The sequence below is a fragment of the Phallusia mammillata genome, chromosome 1 (assembly GCF_965637545.1).
Source record: "Phallusia mammillata chromosome 1, kaPhaMamm4.hap1.1, whole genome shotgun sequence".
Lineage (NCBI taxonomy): Eukaryota > Metazoa > Chordata > Ascidiacea > Phlebobranchia > Ascidiidae > Phallusia > Phallusia mammillata.
The window spans coordinates 10,157,812-10,178,717 of record NC_137252.1 but is presented as its reverse complement, the minus strand read 5'-3'; the positions used below and the strand labels follow the sequence as shown (position 1 = coordinate 10,178,717).

At 38.9% G+C, this 20,906-nt stretch overlaps 2 protein-coding genes across 7 annotated transcripts in view; both read right to left on the bottom strand.

The window, feature by feature from the left end:
* Positions 1–374: 374 nt before the first annotated feature.
* LOC145228364 (transcriptional adapter 2-alpha-like) lies at positions 375–5,929 on the bottom strand. 2 transcript variants are annotated; one of them, XM_080093405.1, is made up of 10 exons: positions 5,285–5,929; positions 5,096–5,155; positions 4,066–4,255; positions 3,738–3,846; positions 3,529–3,669; positions 3,281–3,351; positions 2,420–2,608; positions 1,982–2,106; positions 981–1,109; positions 375–671 (listed from the first exon to the last, which is right to left on the bottom strand). In XM_080093405.1, exons 1-10 carry the CDS (start codon positions 5,375–5,377, stop codon positions 489–491), a joined length of 1,290 nt encoding a protein of 429 aa, XP_079949531.1. In that variant the 5' UTR covers positions 5,378–5,929; the 3' UTR covers positions 375–488. The 2 variants fall into 2 exon arrangements, with proteins under 2 accessions (XP_079949531.1, XP_079949539.1); XM_080093413.1 differs by lacking the exon at positions 5,096–5,155.
* Positions 5,930–5,993: 64 nt separating this feature from the next.
* Positions 5,994–20,906, bottom strand: part of LOC145228239 (uncharacterized) — a 44,868-nt gene continuing 29,955 nt past the window's right edge. For 3 of the 5 annotated variants that reach the window (XM_080093241.1, XM_080093238.1, XM_080093242.1), the window contains 11 exons: positions 16,676–17,152; positions 16,337–16,449; positions 13,357–13,437; positions 13,161–13,236; positions 12,999–13,086; positions 12,648–12,751; positions 11,010–11,074; positions 10,111–10,298; positions 9,433–9,535; positions 9,020–9,171; positions 5,994–6,677 (listed from right to left, as the gene is read on the bottom strand). In XM_080093241.1, the coding sequence (XP_079949367.1) occupies positions 6,461–6,677; positions 9,020–9,171; positions 9,433–9,535; positions 10,111–10,298; positions 11,010–11,074; positions 12,648–12,751; positions 12,999–13,086; positions 13,161–13,236; positions 13,357–13,437; positions 16,337–16,449; positions 16,676–17,152 (1,664 nt within the window). In that variant the 3' untranslated portion in view covers positions 5,994–6,460. Of the gene's footprint in view, positions 6,678–7,359; positions 8,236–9,019; positions 9,172–9,432; positions 9,536–10,110; positions 10,299–11,009; positions 11,075–12,647; positions 12,752–12,998; positions 13,087–13,160; positions 13,237–13,356; positions 13,438–16,336; positions 16,450–16,675; positions 17,153–20,906 lie in introns of those variants that run through there. The other 2 variants (XR_013860055.1, XM_080093248.1) reach the window with 2 other exon arrangements.

The following is a 20,906-nucleotide window of genomic DNA, read 5'->3' as shown; positions in this document are numbered from 1 at the left end:
AAATGTGAAATGAAAGTCTTAAAGCAAAAAAACATCGACATAAGCTAACTTCGAGTTCAAAATAGCTAAACTATTGACAGCAAAGTACCAGCTTCCCCTAAATTATAGCGACCCACATTCAATATCCGAGCCACAATTACAGGTCGGGCACAAGTTGGAAAGGGCCGATTTCAGGGCCTGACTATACACTCGGCCACGTTTGGATCGTAATTTCGGTTTGTTAAACTTTCGGAATTCTTTTTAAAAAAATAGGCTCAGTTTGTTACCATTTAGCTCAACCTTAATTTTCAATCAATGAAATAACACCCAAACCTTTGGGCTTTGCTTCAATGAGTGCTCTTATCAAAATTTTGCTCAGAGAATAAACAAATACAAAAGGCAGCGGGCAGATTTATTTTCCATAACAACAATGAACAGACAAAAATCAGATTCGTAGCTAGCTCAGAAACGAAGTCAACTAAGGGCACTTAAAAAGCACAAAAAATCAATCATTTTTCAATAAGCCCTTCTTCCAGCAGAAAGTCGTACAGTTTTCTTGTCTTATTCACATCAATTTTGACAATAGTTCTGGCATTGGCAAGTTTTACTGAGCCCGACTTTCGGTATTCGTTTATGAGTGCAATCTTGTAAGATAGGAACGCCCCTGGGACGAGTCTGGCCTTGGAACAAAACTGAAAAGAAATGTTTTGGTGTGGAAAAGTATTAAAAACTTAGGTGCAAAAAATACAAGCTAAAATTAACTTTTTAATTAAAACATTTCTTGCAAGGTCATCATGAGATATATTTTTGTTTCAAAGCCCGTATTTAAAGAATCACCTAAAAGTTTCAAAAAGTATACTAAATAACAACAAACTATAATATATCTTCTTTAAGTCCAAATTTTTGAATTTATTCCTTAATTTTTGACTCATCCTACTAGTTTTTTTTTTATAATAAATGGAAAGTAGCTCTCAACTGATTTTCGATTACACAATAATCACCTCTCTTTCTTTGGATGAGAGTTTTTCAACCCCAGGCAATCCTGTGAGATCAAGAGGGGCAATGGCCTTTTTCTGAATTGGGATTGCGTTGGCTAAGGATGAACTTATTGTCCCCGATTCAATGGCAGCCTAAATTGGAAGTAAATGAACATAAACATATTTAGTAGGGATGGGCCGAGCCGAGCCAGAACCCGAGTACTCGGTACCGAGCATCGCTGTTTTTAATGCTCGGTGCTCGGCCGAGCAGTTGCACAAACTGACCCGAGCGTTAAATTTGCATATTCATGCCCTGCTAACATACGTAACTAGTGTTCGAAAGGGTGTCTGTGAACAAAAACGAATGATTTTTCAAATGTATTAGATAGTGGAAAACGCGTACTTAAAGGGCATGATAGCTTAATAAAACACCGCCGGTGACGTAAGAGACCTTGTGGAGCTAAAACGTAGAAGGGGATTTTTGTGACGTCATAATGCACCGAGCGTGCTCGGCCGAGCACCGAGCATTAAAGTGAGATGCTCGGTGCTCGACCAAACAGAACGTTTGCAGTTTTGGCACATCCCTAATATTTAGTTCAGATCAGCGGTTCTCCTTTTCTAAAAAATTTGCCTGGTGGACCCTTTGCAATTATTTTTAAATTTCGCGGCCCTATAAAAATCAAGGAATGCTATAGGGAAAATGCAAAAACCGCACCAAAGAAAGAAAAAAGCAAAACTACTAAATACGGTAAGTGTTTATTGAAAACATTCTTTAACTAAAGACTAATACAAAGCAAGCATTACACCCAAGAAAGCTTTATTATCGAATCACTGCTGTACATTGCAGACCCTCTGAAACTGCTGTATGGACCCCAGTTTGGGAACCCCTGGTTTAGATAGAAGCATGCTAGTGTTTTTCCACAAATAAAACAAAAAATGAAGCTGTACTGCATCATAGCAACGTAAATAGCTGGCATAAAAAACAAAAGCACAGCAGAAGTAACAAAATGATAAAAGCACTGAACCTGTTTCTGTAGCCACTGAGCTAGAGCGCTTGGATCATGTAGATGTGGAAGAATCTCGGACATGTAATTTGTTTGTTGTTTCGCTTCCTCGCGCTGAATTTTTAACTTTTCATACAGCCGTGCAACTAAATACAATGCAATTAAAAGGAAAAATGCTTTCAGATTTAGATTTACTGTTTAACAAACAAGAACTGTCCATCAAAAGAAGTTTTGGCAAAGGCACAAGTTTGTTTTGTATATATTTTAAACATTTTAGATTGGTATGGCTACGTATGGTGCATTTGGTGCTTGTCCCCTTTACCTAAGCCAATTAATGTTCCTGGCATTAACATTTCAGTAATAGTGCACCATAATTTGTGATTATTCCTAACTATCTTAAGTAACCTACATACAATTCCTGTACCAAATGTTTATATTTTATAAAATACCTATACCAACCTCTGAAAGAAGTAATTCCACTTGATCTGTATGATTTTAGTTTTCTTATTTTTTTCTTGAGGTTTATTTCCTCTCTCAAGCCCTGTATCATCAAATCATGTGCTATTGGATGTGACTGCAGTTGCATGAATGGCCGTAGACTTTCCTCTAGCTCTCTGACTTCTGCTGGAAGCTTCCGGTAATATTGCACTAAAGCAAAAAGATTAAAATAAAAAGTTTTTGCTTTTAAAAGTTATGGTGGAATGATTTGGTATTTGTGTTTACAATGCCATGTTTCGAATGAAAACAGTTTGGTGCTAAGACATAAAACAGTTGCATCAAGCCAAATAACTATAAAGTGTGATAATAGCCATGATGGTTAAAACAAACACATAACCCACGAGAAATTAACAAGTGAGATTTGGAACATTGGAAAAGTGAGAATGTTAATGTATTAAAAATAATGTTAGCAAAATGGAAAAAGTAATCGAAAAACCCTTCCAATCTTTGTGAGAACTTACTTAGAAAACACTTGACTATGACTTGGACAAAACAAATGAAATATAACTGTAGTTTACAGTTAGTAGGACATATATGTGTATATACTCACATGAATAATCTAAGCCAAAAAAAATCAGAGCTAGCATTTGTGTGTAAAAAAGGCCTACGTTTCAACAAGTGCTATTGTCATCATCAGGTCATCAGATTTAAAAGCAACAGAAGGCATGTAACGAGGTGCAGCACAATGGTAAAAAAAGGGCGACATGAAGTAAAAAGTAAAAGCAACCAAACTGAGATAAAAAAAAAACGCATGCGGAAAGGTTGAAAACTGGCTCTGATTTTTTCGCTCAAATTATTCAAAACCATGAATACTGTACGAACATGAATGATTTGACATATTAATCAATCCAAACTTCCTAATAATTTGCTTCCGTCTGGCTCTTTCATTCAACCTGTATAACAGAAACATCTCTCTTTTTGTTTGTGTACTTCATAAGGCAACAACCTTGTTAAGAATAAATGTTAGCAGAATAACAATCAGTATAGAATTTTAAACATTTAAGAACAAAATATAAATGCAACAGCAAATATTGGTAAACGAAACTGGTCAACTATTAATTTCAACATACCGTGACTGATAAATCCTTACAACAGCAAGTTTCAGAGCTTTAATGATCGGTTTGTCATCTGGACTGAAGTAAACATCTCTTACATCCCATTCTGCATAGTTGTCATATTCCTCTATAAAATCACCACGAGCAGCCAAATATCTACACCATTTCCAACATTTAAGTTCAGTGCATTTTTTTTGTGATCAAAAGTGACAGCAAGTACAAACCCCGCCATGTGCTGTGCTCTATGTGAGTCTGGTAATGGTCTGCATGGGTCTTCACATGCTTTGAATGGAATTGGCATACAAGGAGGTCGAGCAGGTGGGTTAGGCATTTCTATAATATAGTTAGAGACAACTTAAACATCAAAATTTACAGTAAAAAATATCCTTAACAAGCCTGTTTGCATATATTTTAATTGTAGAACTTGTAGGACAACACCTAATAATAAAGATGACCCAAACTATTTAAAAAAAAAACTATGTGGAAACAATAGAGAAAGGTAAACTACAAAATTAGACTACATTTTGTTTTTTATTCAAAGTGAAATCTCACCTGGAAAAGGGTATTTGGCGTTGATGACATAACACTTCATGTAATGAGCTTCACATTCTTCCTTTGTTTTTGTTGCAACCTGACTGGCAATGGCATTCCAGTTTCCTGGGCCACAGTCTGACAATGCATCAAGTAATTTTATTTCTTCACATGCTGTCCATCCATACTCCAGTATTGGAAAGTCATTGGTCTGCAAACCAAACACGTGAATGTAATGGTTTCACAAATATATTTATCCAACACACATTAAAGTTTCTCTATCTAAAACTACATGACTGCTTAGCTAGTTCAAAAACTGCACCCCACTAATCTTTTCCCTGCTAGTTAAGTTTTACCAATTTAATGTGAACAGAATGAATGTCAACATATGAAAACAAGGCAAAATGGTCTTACATGCATAATAAGACCATTATCAATTAATAATAAGTAATATTTTCTTCTGGAATGCTGACCATATAATACACAGTTTGCCTTGGCCCTCAAAATTATAAGGCAAATATGAAATAATCCATAAAAGCTGGCAGTATGATAAATAGGTGGGTCACGTCTAAAACTGCGGGCCCACTTGGCCCGCTAGGCCCAGCACTTGGCAGTTGGCATGCCCCATGCAATAGAAAAAACTGCTGGCCCACAGTTTTTATACTTGCGAGAGACACGACAAGCACTGGATATAATGGACCCGCGGTTTTTCCCTACGAGAGACGCGACAAGCACTGGATATAATGGGACCGCGTTTTTTCCTTGCGAGAGACGCGACAAGCACTGGATATAGTGGGCCCACAGTTTTTCCTTGCGAGAGGGGGGCCAAGCACTAGATATAGTGGGGCCGCAGTTTTTATACTTGCGAGAAGCGTGCCAAGCAGGCCCGCAGTTTTTTAATTGCATGAAGCGAGCCAAGTGCTGGGCCAAGCAGGCCAAGTGATCCAAGTGGGCCCGCAGTTTTAGACGTGACCGTAAATAGGTTGATTGGTAAAAGCCAGAAAACCTTTAGATAAATTCAAATTATACAACCCAGTAAAAACCAACACACAATGATAGAATATTTGTGATCATTTTGATGATTTCCATTTTCAAATCCTTTTGAGAAACACTGCAAACAAAATAAAAAAATTACAAGCTAAACTTTATGTGACAAAATCCTGACCTGACGTTAGGCAGCACTTCTTGGTTTGGTTTAGTACATTGTTCTGTTACCAAGAAACATAATCAAAACACCAACCTGAAGGCATATAAGAAACTCCTGTACACATTCACAGCACTTTATGTATGGTTCCGAAATTTTGTTGTTACAACCTGGACATGTGTTATCCATGTTTATATTTTACAAGAAACAAAGTAATTGCCTTTCTCTCACTGAGCAATAATGTTAACCTTTTATCTGGTAAAAAGAAATTATTTAGTCAATTAACAACTTTAAAGTAGAAGATTCTCTCAATGGAACGATTCCGTATTTGAAAGACACAAGTTAATTTTTTTCTTGATCGATTTGTATTGCAACTTGCAGGTGAAGGCGACCGTTTGTTGAGAATTTTAGCTAACAGCAACTGGCTTTGAGACATTCAGCAATACACAGCAATTCTTTATGCCAAAATACTTTTACCGCACTAACTACAACTAAAACAAAAAGTAAACATTTCCCCTTTGTTTCAAATATTTTCGCCAGTGTCATGATTGTCTTCTCATTTGATAAAAACACCCCTAGGGAAGATCCCTAATAAGTAACGATCAGATTTCTATGCCTTCGAATGATTCAGCACTGTTTATTTGCACAATACCAAACTGCAACTGCACTTGTTAAATTTAAATGTAAAAAAGCACCTTTTTTCAACCCCCACACACAATCTTAAATACTTCTGCTTGATGTATCAGCAACTAACGCATTTGAAAGATATATTCTCTTCAGAAAAAACACAACACACCATAAGAAATGCGCGGGACATGCAGATTTATTATTCAAAACATTGCGCTGGTGCTAAAAGAAAATAACGGTCATATAGAAAAAAGTAAAGGACGACAGAAGGAGGTCGCAATTCAAATGGAAGTAGTTAGTTTTCTCGCATGAAATCAGCCAAGGTCGTCGCGTGATTAATAATACTGACCGCGTATGATTGGGCAAAAAGGCGAAGCGCACAAATAACATCTAAAATACTCATGTGAATCAGGAGTTCCCTTAAAACTGATGGTGCAAATTCAGTGACAATTGGGTGACACTTATTCATTGTGCTAGTAAATGTTTCACAGCATTTTTGTACAAGTCGTTGTGTGGTTTGGTACAAAGCAACGGGCTAAAAAGATAATTTGTGGATTTTCACGCCGAAACCTCGGACGGTTCAAAAGGGGACCCTTATTTGTCAAACAAAAAATAATAAAAAAACACTGTGCGTGACATCATCGCTTATGACGTCACAGCTTTGGGAAGCGTGTTTGAGTCGACCTCCACGATACCGGGCATGACCTTGACGGTGGGAGAAAGCGGCTTCAGAGGTTTCTCGAACTTTCGGAGCTTGTTGTAAAGCGACTGCACGTATGTGAACACGCATTTGCTGTCGGGCCTGTTGCCCATTATCATCATGTCCTCGACGTCTAACAGCGGATCGGCGTCGGCGTATTCCCTGCACAAAACGGATCACAAGTGTCACTTTCGGATGTTTTGGTTTGAATGGAAAGGGAGAGATGGTTTTGGTGGATTGGAACACTGCTGACCGTAAGTCAATGCATAAACGCCTTCCTTTTTAATCTGATTATATTTGATGGAACCATGTCAATTTTTTCCATCATTTTTTTACCAAACGTTCATATTTTTGTTAGAAACTATCTGAAACGTTTTGCACACAGGCCGTTTAAGAGCCATTCTTTCTTTTAACTTTACAAGGGGTTAGGGGATACAGATGACGGCTTTGGTTTTAGTGTTCCATTTCCAGCAAATCACATCAAAGCGGTTCTTTCAGATAGTACATACAAATTTGAAAAGTGGATTTCGGTTTGACGGTTATGTTTTATTTTGACCTAAATCTATTAGGCTATTCATTTTTTCTTAAACTCTAGTGGTTTCTCTAGTGGTTACTTTGTCGTTTAGTTTGAAAGAACCGCTTGTGACAAAATATCACTTTGATGAAGAATTTGGCATTTTAACTAAGAATTTATGCAACCTTTCTGTCAAAACAAGTATATTTAATCTTGTTCACTAGCCTGGAAATTTTCATGCTGAGTAGCTAACTTAAAACTAAAATAACAATTGCTTTTAAGAAAGGCTGCAGAAATTCCACTAAGCTATCACAGCATTCCACCCGAAAATGAAATAAAACATTTTAAAAGAAATAAAAATGTACACAAATCCTCTGGCACTCGAAACACAAATTAGTAGCACACATGCACTCTAGCTCCTACAAGCGCACATGCAAAAATCACCGACGACAGGCACATACACGTGTCATGTTTTGATTGGTCGAAAAGCGCGATCATGTTTGCAAAAGCCACAAGCTGATGACGAAGATAATGAAAAGCCAAACAATAAAATGTTAACACTGAACAAATAGGCAAGATGAACTACCAACCAAAAGCAAGAATATCTACAGTAACGTTACGTTGGATGTTGTGTTACTTATTATTTGTTGACGGCACAAACTAACTTAGTATTGTAAGAATAAAACCGCTTCGTAAAACATACTTTTTTAACTTTACAACATTGTTTTATTTGGTTAGTTTTACGGCCAGGTAAGAGCTGGCGGGGAGACAAAAAAAAACTAAATAAATAATAACAAAATGAAGTTGTTAAAATGCGCATATGCAAGCACATATGCCATTCCTACGCAACCCAAACATTCGCTCACATTTACGTCACGACGACGTCACACTCGACGAACGGGGACGGTGATGACGAGCAAGTTTCACGATGCAGCAGCAACCGAGCGTGTGACGTCACAGTATGACGCAAGATCAATTTTGTTTCGTACAGCAGAATATACAACTGGATGATTGGTTCGTGCGGCGGATGAGCGAATGAAATAGGCCCCGAAACGAGCGTTGCTAGGCAACACCTGTTACGTCATTCCTAGCTCTCGGATTTGCTTGTAGAACTCCATGATGTAAGTGTAGATGCATTTCCAGTCGGGCTCCACCATACCCACTAGATCTTCGGTGTCTAACAGCATCGGAATGTCGCCCTTCTCACTACACGGTGGTGATGACGTCACGACGATGATGGTGATGATGTCACGTCCGCCGCGCGGCACATGCACGTCACACACAAGAACGCGCGCGCGACGAGACGGACGGCACAAAGTGATCGGGAAGAAAAAAAACAAAAGCGCAATTGGTCAGTGGGGGAGTGATTTGATTGGTCAGCGGCGTATCACGTGATCACTATGGAATCAGCGGAGACACCAGGCGGGTTTTGATTGGTCCGTCACCGACGTTTCAAATTATACGTCACCGGTGTATCGGTGCTCATATCGAACTACGGTCAATCACATGTTTAACCCCATGTGTCGAAATTACATTGTACCAAGGTGCAGGATTAGTTAGGGTTAATCAATTACAACTGCTATAATATTTAGGGAATTTTAGTACATGGAAAAATCGTCGCCTGCCCATTTGGAATGGTTAAGTCGATCGATTTAACCTGGTCTGGAGCAAATTTGTCTTTTTAAGTTATACGCTGAATGTTAGTCGAGTTAGTTTCAAAGATCTGGCGCAATGCGCACGGCGTTAGCGGTAAGAGAAATACAGTGATATACGCGACTCTATAGTGCGTCCGTGTGGATGACGGTGACCCTGTGACCTTTACACTAGGTGGTGTTTACACACACACAATATTCCTACATGCACCAGAGTTAACCACGTTCCTCGATCCAAAAACCACATTTAGCAGAAAAAACGAATTTTACGACGATTGTGCACGTAGACTTCAGGCAGAGGGTTAATAGGACGTGCAAATTGTTAACATAGGACTTACTGTGCAGTGTTGAACGCCAGATCGAAATTGTGAGCGCGGTTCTTCGGGTCGAGTTCGCTGTATTCGAAGGCTTGCGGGAAGAAGTTGTGCACTAATGCGCAGAAGGCCATGCCGTTTGCCCAACTACCCGAGAAGTTGTTGATGTCCACATGCTGTAAAAGGTTTAAAAGTTCATTAAATGGTGCGTTTTTTCAGAAGGTTTAGACCAGTGATTGGCTGCATGCCAGAAGTACTAAACAAACGGAAATTGGCGATTCTTGTGTTTTAACATAGCTTATCTCATATGACTATTTTACGTTAAGTCAGTGAAAATACGGATGTTTACTGGTAATAAGGGTTTATTTCCAGAAGACCCTTTAAATCAAAACTAAACCACCAAGCACTAGCTAAAACTAGTAAGAAGAAAAGCTCACCTCATAGCCTCGTGTTTTGGACTGGCACCACTTCAGTAGCATCTGTTTCACGTTGTTTGCGTTCGGAACGACAAACGTTGGGCTGCGTCCAACTTTCTTCACCCTTCAAAGAAAACAAACAGTGAAGGAAGATATCCTGTGTATTCCGGGACACACGCGTCCAAGACAGCTTGATAAGATAAATAGTAGTGGGAAGAAACGTTCCCTGTGGAGTGCTATATGGCGTCACACTTTTACCCGCAGATGTAGGAATGCTTTGAAGTAACGAATTATCGGTAATAAGTGTGTGAGCACTGGCTTCGTTTCTAGCGGTTAAGCACAGATACCACTTTTCAGAGGAAGGTTGCAGAGTTTTTGCGGCGTTACTGCAAGTTCCCACTACAAGCTCATAAATAATGCAAAACCAATAAAAGTTTTTTGTGTCTGGCAAACGCAAGTACATCGCTGCAATGTCGTTCCAACAACAGAAAAACACCTTTTTGTCGGCAATCGAATCAGTATCGAAAAAAAAAACGCGATAGACTTAATAATGTCTAGGTTTATTCAAATTCGAACTCCTGTCTCATCGCAAATTATTATTGACGGGATTTAAACCAATTTACATTCAAATACTAGTTACTCAAAACATTGTGATATTTCACACTAAAACAGATTATCGTTTGTCTGTGTATAACTTACTTAGAATCACCAGAAGTGGCAATGTCCATCTTGGCAAACATTTTCCTCGCATCTTTGGTGGAAGTGGCTGGCATTGATCGGTTGCGTTGAAGTTCGCGCCTTCTGTCCGCTTGGCGTCGCTCGAGGTCCAGTCTGCTTCCGGATTTTTTCGGGACTTCGTCGTCTCCACGATCGAAGATGCTTCCCACCTTAATAATGCAATATTTTAAATACAAACAAATGCAGAATGTTGTAAGTCTCTAAAATGGTAATCGGCTTTGTCCTGTAGGAAAAATTACCTAGAATACGTTGCCTATACCTAACTAGCAGTCAGGTTTTTTTTAAGGTTTGGTTTGGGTGACCGCTAAGTAGTTTTAAGAGACCGCAAGTGTTTCATTTAAATACCAAAAACTGTAGTTGTAGTTGCAAGTCCAAATTTTGGGAAACCGCTGGAGAAATTTGGGGGACCGAAACGGTCGCCCAAAACACCTTAAAAAACACTGCATCAGTGGACCGAAACGGTCCCCCAAATTTCTCCAGCGGTTTCCCAAAATTTGGACTTGCAACTACAACTACAGTTTTTGGTATTTAAATGAAACACTTGCGGTCTCTTAAAACTACTTAGCGGTCACCCAAACCAAACCTTAAAAAAACCTGGTAAGTTAGCACTGTTTAAAAAGTCGTTTTAAAAAGCATGTAAACAACACAAAAGATGGTTTTGCAAAACAGAAATCGACTGAACGCCATTAACCTTATTAAATTTGGTAATACTTTGACAACTTGTTTTGAACCGTTGCAACTACACGTTTGCACGAGCTATTTTGAGTTTTTATTGGTAGTAAAACAATGCTTGAAAGTAAATAAACTAGCTATATTAAGTACTGCGAAACTAAGAGTAATAAGATGGTATTAAAACTGACCTTTTTATTTCCAGTAGACATGTCTTTCTTGCTAGTAGAATTACTCGAACTCAACGAATACTTATCTGTAAATCACCATAAAAACAATCCTTAAACATAAACAACATACATGCAAAAAAAAAACTTAACAATACACACAGGACTTAGCAGGCTTAGCATCTTGCTAGGGCTTACAGCCGATTACAAGCAACACAGCAGGACGGCCCTGGGTCGCTTGCATAAGGCTGCACTAATCAGTTCGAATGCTGGCCTCTTGAGAGTTGGGTCTATTTCGGGTTGGCAAGAGATAAGCGAGACCAGATAACCCTGCTTCCATAATTCATTAATACGCTGTTGTTGCTGTTACTGACGTGAACTTTCTTCACTATTTCATTACGATTTTAATGCATGTCGCTTGTGCGCAGACAATTACATTTATTTCGCCTTCATGTTTTTCTGGTAAAGTAAGGTCGTATTATTATATGAAAGCAAATGCTGGTTGTTTGGCCTGGTATGTATGCAAGGGTGTTGTGTTGTTTTGGATTTATATGATTTTTTCTATCGCCATTAACTAGGTCCAAATAATCTCATTTTTAGGTTAATTAAACCATTAAAACCTTCAGAAACACACTTTCCGCCAATATAGCGGGAAGTAAAGACTAGAATATTACACAGGCTTGATACCGCGTTTTTTAAAACCGCCGCCTGATTAGATTTGTTTATGATACGTATTACTTTTTATATCATTATTATTTTAGGGGCGTGGTGGGGGTGTGTTGCCTCTTGCAGAAATTGATTCCTTGCGTCAGCGCAGAATGCCGAGGGAACTCAGTCGACGCCTCGACCTTCTCCGCTGATCGGATGAGACAGACGGTTAAATTACGAAGCTTTCATCCCACGATGACGTCTTCAACGCACAAATTAAGTGGGATCAAGATGTTTCCGCAAAGTTGGCTCAAGGAACGTACGGAGCAAATCGTTGCGCCAAGGACATAATAATATCAGTTTTGGAGGTTACTTATGTTTGATAGTCACGTGACATCATTGCAGTTTGTCGTTTACAAACAGTCAGGCGCAAGCGAGAACATTAGTCGTTTAAAGTATTATGTTTACCCATATATTTTTTGTTGACTTTTTTATCACAGTAAATCAACCGATTTGTCCAACAGTGTTTCGTTACAATAAATTTTCCAAACTCGTAATATTCTTGTTTTGGAGCTTTTTCCTAATTCAAGGCAAATTGTTGTGACAGAGTCTGAAGGTTCTAATCGTTATAATCGAGCGTTCGCATGTCCAGTTAGGCTCCAGGGAATTCAAGTCATATCGCGTATGAATGACAAGCAAATAAAAGTCGGTCATCGAACGAGATTAGTAAAATTTAATAAATGAGGCGTCGGTTTGTCGCACACTAAATTCATTGACCTGCATTATATCACGCAAAAAAGAAGTTCATTCCACAAAAAAAATACTCGATGATCAAATATTCACTTCCATCAAGTTGATGAATTTATCTATTTGTAAGTAAATTAAATTTGCACACAGAATTGACCACTGGAGCACACAGAGAAAAAGTCCCGCACCATACAAAACCCCGAAATTTTGGAATTTGTGGACTGTATAAGTTCGCTTGTAAAAACAAATGCAAAATCTATTGTTTACCTGCTAACGATTTTGGTGTGGTCGTTCGGTTCACTTTGCTGTCACCAAGTGGCGCCCCTCCTCTTCTATGTAGGCCACTGGAGGGCTTGTAAGAGTCCTTGGTGCTAAACGAAGAATTCATATTGAAGCGCACAGTACAAGCACATAAAAAGGTAAATTTGTGAAAAGAAGTGTATTGTTTTTAACAACATAGTAAGCACTTTTCTTTCATTTTTTCATGGGGTTCGAACCCAGGACGCTCCCGGGGACGAATCCTGATCAAGGTTTTTTATGTCTGTCTATGTGTCAGGCGCAAAGGACCATTTCAGCCAAGTTCCTGCCCTTTTCTTTTAACTTTGACTAAATACATACTCAGTTTTGGGTGTGTGACGCCCGTTAGTGGTGACAGAGGACTGGTATCTTCCAGTAGTTTTCGGTTTCGATGAATCCACTCCGCCTGCTAAAATATTTAACAATACAAAATGAAATTGCGAAACCATGTACGACATGCATGCACATCACTTAGACATTTACCTCTTTTCTTCTTTCTAAGTTCGCGAAGGGCGGATCTGATTAGTCGTCGTTCCTCATATTCATCGGCTTCGTCCAGCTAAGACAGAATGTTTTAGAATTTTACGGGTTGTAAATTTATATTGATTTGCTGTTATTTGCTACAATAACGCATGGGAGTGAAATTTGCGGAAACAGTGCATGAACTTTTGTTACTCACCATTTTGTCTAGAACTTCCTCTTCAGTGATATCAGCTAAATTATCAATGGAGTATCTCATGGTATCAGTTTTTTCAGCAGGCTAAACACATAAACAAATAGATATTAGACTCATAAAACTACAAAATTCTCATTCATAAACTGCCAAAAAATAGAAGAAGAATTTTGAAAATATTTAACACAGAGAGAAGAAAAAGAAAAAGGTAAACCTTGGCAGGTTCGGAAACTTTGAAACCAGTGTGACGGATCACGCGCTCCAGCAACGCTTCAAGGTCTGCCACGTCACGTTGAAGCGATGATATTTCATTGCGCATGCGCATCTGGCGCGCTCCAAATCTTCGAAGATATTCGCAATTTTCGAAATCATTTTCCTCAGGCAAAGAGCCATTGTCCTCAGCTGAATCCAGTCTAGAAAACTCAGAAGAAATTTTTGCGCAGGGACAAGAGGATGAAGATTTTAAGTCGGGAGAAGAAGTTGGTGATTTAGTTTGCTCTGGAGATGTGCACGGATTTTCATCTTCTTCTTCAATAGTATCAGTGCTGTGTCCGGAAGGGGACGAATTGTACCGAGACAATGGTATTTTGTTCTTTAAACTACTAGGCGAGTGTGTGGGAGAAGAGGAGTCCTCGTTTAGAGTATCCTCTAGGAGTCGAAGTCCAAGATCCAGCAAAGAATCGGCGCTGGAGCATCTTGCCATAGGTTTTCTGAGATTTGGAGGAGGACGCTGCAAAGGAATAGAGTCCAAGCTCCCGCGTCTGGAAATAAACCTCCCGGAAGACTTCAGAGCTCTGATCCTCGGACTTTCAAGGATGACCCCATCCTGCGTCCCCTTGAAGGAGAAATCGTCTTCCGGAGTTGAAACTTCTTCAACGGAGTCATTGGATCCTACACGGAGCAGAAGACAAGTACGAGAGCGGTTGAGGTTTTCGTTGCCAAGGCAACCTTCCTCCGGAATGGTGTCATGCTTGGCAACATACGAGATGCGATTGCTGTTGCGTCGCCGCTGGGTAGCGCTGTCGAGTGAGCTTTCATCAAGGCTTATTGCTCGGTCAAATTTGTGCTCCGACATAATGCAAATTGGCGAATGTTGTTAAAATAACATTAGATTTCCATAAATTCAAAACGTAGGCAGAGTAGAAGATAGAAAGCAAGGGAAGAGAAGATAGAAAGTCTTGAGCACAAAGGATAAGAAAATGCTCTGAAAAAAGTAAAAAAAAAAATTTTCCATATCGCATATACTCGCCCGTACGCACTGTTTTACATACACAGGCAAAAAGCATTAGTCAATATATGAACTCGCAGGATAGTGTCTTGACTTTTAAAAATTATCAGTTTGCTTCAGTATGTTATAAATCTCACGAAAACAAATCTATAAAACACTCTCAACCTGTTTCAAGCTAACTAGTCCAATATACTTCAAAGAACACGTGCATACAGTGTCAAACTAAACTAAAACTGCAATATAAGCTACTTCTAAACAACTTATACTGTAAATCAATTTGTATCCAACTCTGTGTTGCATACTAGTTGGCTTTATCAAACAATTTGCAGTCGATCCCAACTACGACTCGATACATCTGGACTTTCCTGGTCGAAATCAACACGTGTCGTCACCTTTGTCGCGTCACAATTAGCCAGGAATGACGATCGACGACAGGCGCTAGACAACGACGCGTTCAGACAATACATCTTGGTGACATAACGCGTCTTACACGATTCGCGGTTTGTTTATTTTCGGATTTGGGCCCCCTATACAAGCACTTAAGCTTAAATCGTATTCTGATTATTATGCTAGCGCTTTAGCAAGCCTTTTGCTGAAGTGCAACAAAGTACAACAAGTTTATACGAAACGATGTTTTAAGTTATTGCTGCAATGAAACGTAAATACTAATATACAACTGTCGTTTTGCAAAATAAAGGTAAAGATCTTCGCCAGTTCTTCCTTACCGGTAAGTTATTTTGTTTTTGAAAATTTTGAATGATGCTGTTGCTCGCCAAAGGTTAACATGTGAATATTAACCTGATTCTAACTACAAATGTATCGGTCCAAATACCAAACAAAATTGGATTTATAGTATCCAATGAAACACTGAAAACACCCTTTGGCCTATACTATGTCGCTTGTTTCAAATAAGATGTTTTTCTGTGAGTGTTAAACAGTTAACTATCTCTGTTCTGTTTCTAAAATTGTTTTACTGGTGGTCTTAAACAGTTTGCATGATTTTGAGCCTTTTTCTTGCGCTGCTGTGGGCGAGTTAGTGTTTGTAACACACAAGATAAAAGCCGATTAAGTGGACTACTTTGTGGCTCGAGCGACTTTGCGACGTGTCAGGCGCTCGCACAAACTCATTGTGTCGAAAGATAACAAACTGACGATGTAACAATGAACGTGGCAAAGTAAAGCACCGCTCGCCACGACCTGCTTTTTACTGTAAAACCTAGATTTTGTACTGAGTTTTCGACAGCAATCGCTAGTCCTGGTTTCAAAAAAGGTGCTGATCTATCTGATTCTAGCTAGCGCGCTAACGAACGAGCTCCAAGCAGTAAATCGTGGGCATATTTTAAATACTTTGAATGAAAAATGCAATGCTTCAGATAGCAAATGATATATATCTCGCAATCCACAAGTTATGTAATGCGTCGTACTTCAAACGAATACCGGGCCATTATGCTATATCAGACAAGTGACTAGGTATTCAGTTGCGCAGATTAACGCCGCTTTGGCGTCGGTTTGTGGCCACATGAGGCTCGGGTGACATAAAAGCGCTGTTCACCTTAACCCGGACACAACGCGCTATGTAGCGTGTGGATTTTTAAACACCAACAACTTTTCAATATAGGTTAGTAATTTTTTTTATTTGTATTGAATTGTATCACAAAATACAATGATAAACTTTGAAATACAAGATTGACTAAAAAAGCGGGTCTTTTTTTAGATTCAAAATGTATAAGGCGTCGTGAACTACTATATATATATTACCTTTTCGGGCTCTTCGGGTTTAGTTTCTTCCACTTTAATTTCAGGTACGACTATTTCAGTCTTGTCGGGTTCAGTAATATCTTCTACAACAGGCGTAGTCGTCGTTTCAGTAACTATACAGTCCACAAAACAGGTTTAAACTTCAATATAGCTCAGCAAAAGTCACAAACGCATCTGATATTTGGAAATATTGAAATGGCAAGGCTTGTACAATAAATGCCTCCTATCCAACTGTACAGCTTTTACCAAAAACAGAGGGCGCGTTCGCACATTTACCCAAACAATCACTCGCACAATTAAAACAAAACGAGCCCACGCATCGTGCTATTGTTAACTTACCAGGAGTTGTGTTTTCGATTTCGCTGGTCGCTTCTTTGTCGTCGCTGGCGGTTTCTGCCTCAACCACGACAGAGGCGGCTTTTATATCCGACTCTTCTTTGTCTTTGTCGCCAGACGACGCGACCTGCTGTTCTCCGTCCCCGACCGAGGACTGCTCTGCGATTTCAGGTGTCTCGTCACGTGATGGGACTTCCCCCACGATTGGTTTCTCCGTTTCGTTACTCGGCAGTTCAACGACCTCGGCTTCGGGCGTAGTTGTCGTACTGTCGCTGGTCACGTGATCAGAGCTGCTGACGTCGGCCGACGGTTTTCTGTGACGGCGACGTCGCCTTCCGGTCAGTTTGGCGCTGTCCTCTGGAACCGGTGGGTCGGTTTTAGCTTCAGGCGCGGCGGTTTCGGAAATGGACTGGTTATCCGATCTACGGCGACGGCGGGTTCGGGTTTCCGAAGTCACTTTCTCCTCACTTTCGTGCGACACTGGAATGGATCAGGCAAATAATACAAAAATAGCCACAAAACAAATTGTTTGTGGTCACGACTCGACGTGACGTAGGTGAACGTTGATTAGGGGTGAATCCCGATTCCGTGGGATACTTGTTACATTTATGAAACTATGACTAAATAAGGTCATTTAATTTCATGTTTTGAACTGAAATGCCAATTAAAACTAGAAGGGTGGCTTAGCACATATTGCCCTTGCACATACACTATGATCTATTTTAAAACATAAATATAATTCCTTCACTTATTTTATATTGGGTCCCATATTTGCCACCGTCTTTTAAAACGTTAGTTGTTTCTGCAGGCAGAAACTCATGGGTCCCCACACATGCAAAGTTGTAACACTGCATTTCAAGAGATAACCATAAGAAACTTTGGTGTTGTAAAGTAAAACACTGTGATTGGTACTAGGATTAAATAGTCATGCTATGCAAAGTTCAAACTATACAAATCGACTCAATTCAAGCATTGTTTAAAGTTTGTCTAGTTTAAAACAAAGAAGTAAAACACAACAATCGATACCTATAAATGGCATAACATTTCCAACAATTGCCCACTGTTTAAAAACTCACCCATTTTAGGGGGCTAGCAGGGTGACTATTGGGGCTACAGGGTTTAACACAACAATCGTCATTTGTAAATGGCAAATTGTACAAGCTATCCAAATTTCAGCCAATTCCGACCCTGTTTAAAAAATTTATCCTTTTTAGGGGGCTAGTGGGGTAACTGATGGGGCTACAGGGTTTAACACAACAATCATCATTTGTAAATGGCAAATTGTACAAGCTATCCAAATTTCAGCCAAATCCAACCCTGTTTAAAAATTCACCCATTTTAGGGGGCTAGTGGGGTAAATGCTGGGGCTACAGGTTTTAACACAACAATCATCAATTGTAAATGGCAAATTATACAAGCTATCCAAATTTCAGCCAATTCCGACCCTGTTTAAATATTCACCCATTTTAGGGGGCTAGTGGGGTAACTGATGGGGTTCTTCACCCTAATGTTGAAAATATGAAACTGCAATGACCCAAACAACAATCCTGTAAAATTTTGTCCAAATCGGCCAATGTTTCAATTTCGACCACTAGGGGGCGTTTTAACCAACAACCGTAATAACTTATGACGTCACAAGATGACCCAAACAACAATCCTGTAAAATTTTGTCCAAATTGGCCAATGTTTCAATTTTGACCACTAGGGGGCGTTTTAACAAACAACCTAATGACTTATGACGTCACAAGGCTGTGAACAACCCCCTTGACTGCTATCCGCAAACACGTTCACCAAGCAATCCTTAAACATGAGTACCATATGTAGTTGTCTTTATAACATCACACAAAACTAACGTTTGTGGTGCGCACAAACCACATTTTACATTTTGGGGTCTAGCGGGGTAAATACTGGGGTTATCATGACAAACGAAGCAGATGGCACATCTACACAACTATATCTACCATCTGTGAAAGTTTCATCCAAATCCATCAAACATTTCAGGGCAAAATGGGGTGGACAAACTTCAGGGAAGAAAAAAAAAAGAAGAAAAAAAAAGAAAAAAAAAAAAAAGAAATCGAGTAAAATCAAGATGTGTCCCCTTCAAGGAAGGGGACCCATAATGAAATGAGTCACAGTTACACCTGGAACAACGTGCGATGTCGTTCGAATTTGGAACAAAATATTTTTGACGAGCAATGTGTGAGCCTAAAAACATCTTATAAATACCAAAACTTATAATAATTTCGAACTTACTTCAACAACACCTACGATAATATAATATCGTTACAAATCACTTGCGTTGTCGAGCAGCATTTTAGAATGTATTAAAAAAACTAACAGTGGTTCAGATCAACTTTTAATCTGCAATCGTAATTTCTACACGGTATAGGTATAACCCCTGCCAATATTGGCGCGCGAGGTTGTTTTTGGCACGTCAAACAACTCTAACGTTCTGATTTAATAGTTGTAAAAGCCAAGCCTAAACATACATATCAGCCTACTGCCTGCTCTCTGATCAATGTTCAAATCACACAAACCGTTATTTCAAACAAAAAAGTTGACGCGCGAAGCCAATATTATTTTAATAAGAAGTAAATTGACACACGAGACACGACGATCTAAAAGTTGCCTCTCACTGTTTACACACAACTTTATAAAAAACACACACACAAACATTTCACCTTATCATCGCCTTGTCATAAAAAATCTTAAAACTGCAATATGCAGCACCTACAAATTAGGTACATATGGCAGCTGCTTAAGCGCTACCAACACGGTAGTACAAAGTCTTGGCACCATGTGGGCACGAGCTACACATGCCTTATTTTACTCCCGAAATTCCTAAAAGTCCGTTACAAGTTTGCTATAGACCTTGCTGGCAAACAAACTTATCATGTTACAAGATTAGCCAGAATCGAATAAAGCAGGTTTAACAGATCATTTACAAACCATCTGGTTAAAGCGAAAATTCCAGAAGATCCAACAGCTTTAATTGTATGTTAACAATCAATTATGTTTACTACCAACACATGTTGATTGTCTCGCTTTGTTGGCGTCATAGTAAGTGATTGTTAAAAGTGGAACAGGGCGATTGTTTATCACTTGGAATGTGAAAATACAACTGGAGTTACTTTCTCATACTACTTCGTACTCTATCGTAGATAACAGGTGGAATGGCAGTGGTATTTAGCATTGTACATCTTGATTAAGGCTTACTTGTTGATTAGGTTCGGTTTTAAACCAATATGTCATGGATGTTTTAAACGCTTTGGATGAAATACTATAGGTATTTCAAAATTCTTACACAGTTGCTATTGCTAAATAAATATAAAATTTCGCTTTTGGTAAATGGAAAAAAATACTTCGATTATTGTTCATTTAACCAAGGGTATGCCAAAACAGATGTTTTTTCCTAACAATTTTTCCTACCGCATTTTCTAAACTTTTCACAAACGCAGTATTAGCCGACGTGGGCGATTCACACATGATTGCAGAGCTTTGTAAAACTTCATGCGAAATGCACCACAACATAAATTAATCATGTTAATCGCTTGTAACCCTACTACACCAACATAGATAAGCCCGTACTATATGTGATACTTGCAGCGTAAGTGTATTTACTATGCAACGGGAACAGCGGCATTGCAAAATGCAGAAGCATGCGATCGCATAAGTGCAGAATATTGAATGTACGCAGTTAACACATATAGTTATGATAATTATCAATACTTCCTAAAGAATGGCATAGAAATCCACATCGAAACTAGAAAGGTGGCTTTCTGATATACTTCCATTTTATATATTCTATACGATATTTACCAATTTACTATACACATCATTTGATCTACACATATGATTGTTTTTGCAAGCAAAAACAAATGGGTCCCCACACACGCGTTTGTGCGGATTTACAGTGAACAAACATCCTGGTTATTTTAAGATTTTTAAGGAAAAACCCAACCAACTCTGGCAATAACCCAACTTTAAAAGTTTTGTCCGTATTCTTTTTGCATTATTATTGTTATATAATTACAAAAAAAAAACAGTAAATAAGAACGGGAAAAAGACTTTTAATTTAATCTTTGTCCTTGATATTGTCGTTCAAGGTTAGTTTTTAAACACAATTTTCCAAAACTGAAAATGTGCTTGATAACGTAATATAACGACTTAGCATGCTGCGCAAAAACAGCTGATTTCTAGTTACCGACACAGACTGTGTCGTAAAACGTCCGTC

What these genes read in the sequence shown, in the direction of transcription:
- LOC145228364 (XM_080093405.1), bottom strand. Translation starts at nt 5,377, where the DNA reads ATGGATAACACATGTCCAGGTTGTAACAACAAAATTTCGGAACCATAC. An exon ending in GTAAGGATTTATCAGTCACG is followed by an intron (nt 3,352 to 3,528) that starts GTATGTTGAAAT and finishes TCTGTTATACAG; the next exon opens with GTTGAATGAAAGAGCCAGAC. An exon ending in CTCAGTGGCTACAGAAACAG is followed by an intron (nt 1,110 to 1,981) that starts GTTCAGTGCTTT and finishes CTTCCAATTTAG; the next exon opens with GCTGCCATTGAATCGGGGAC.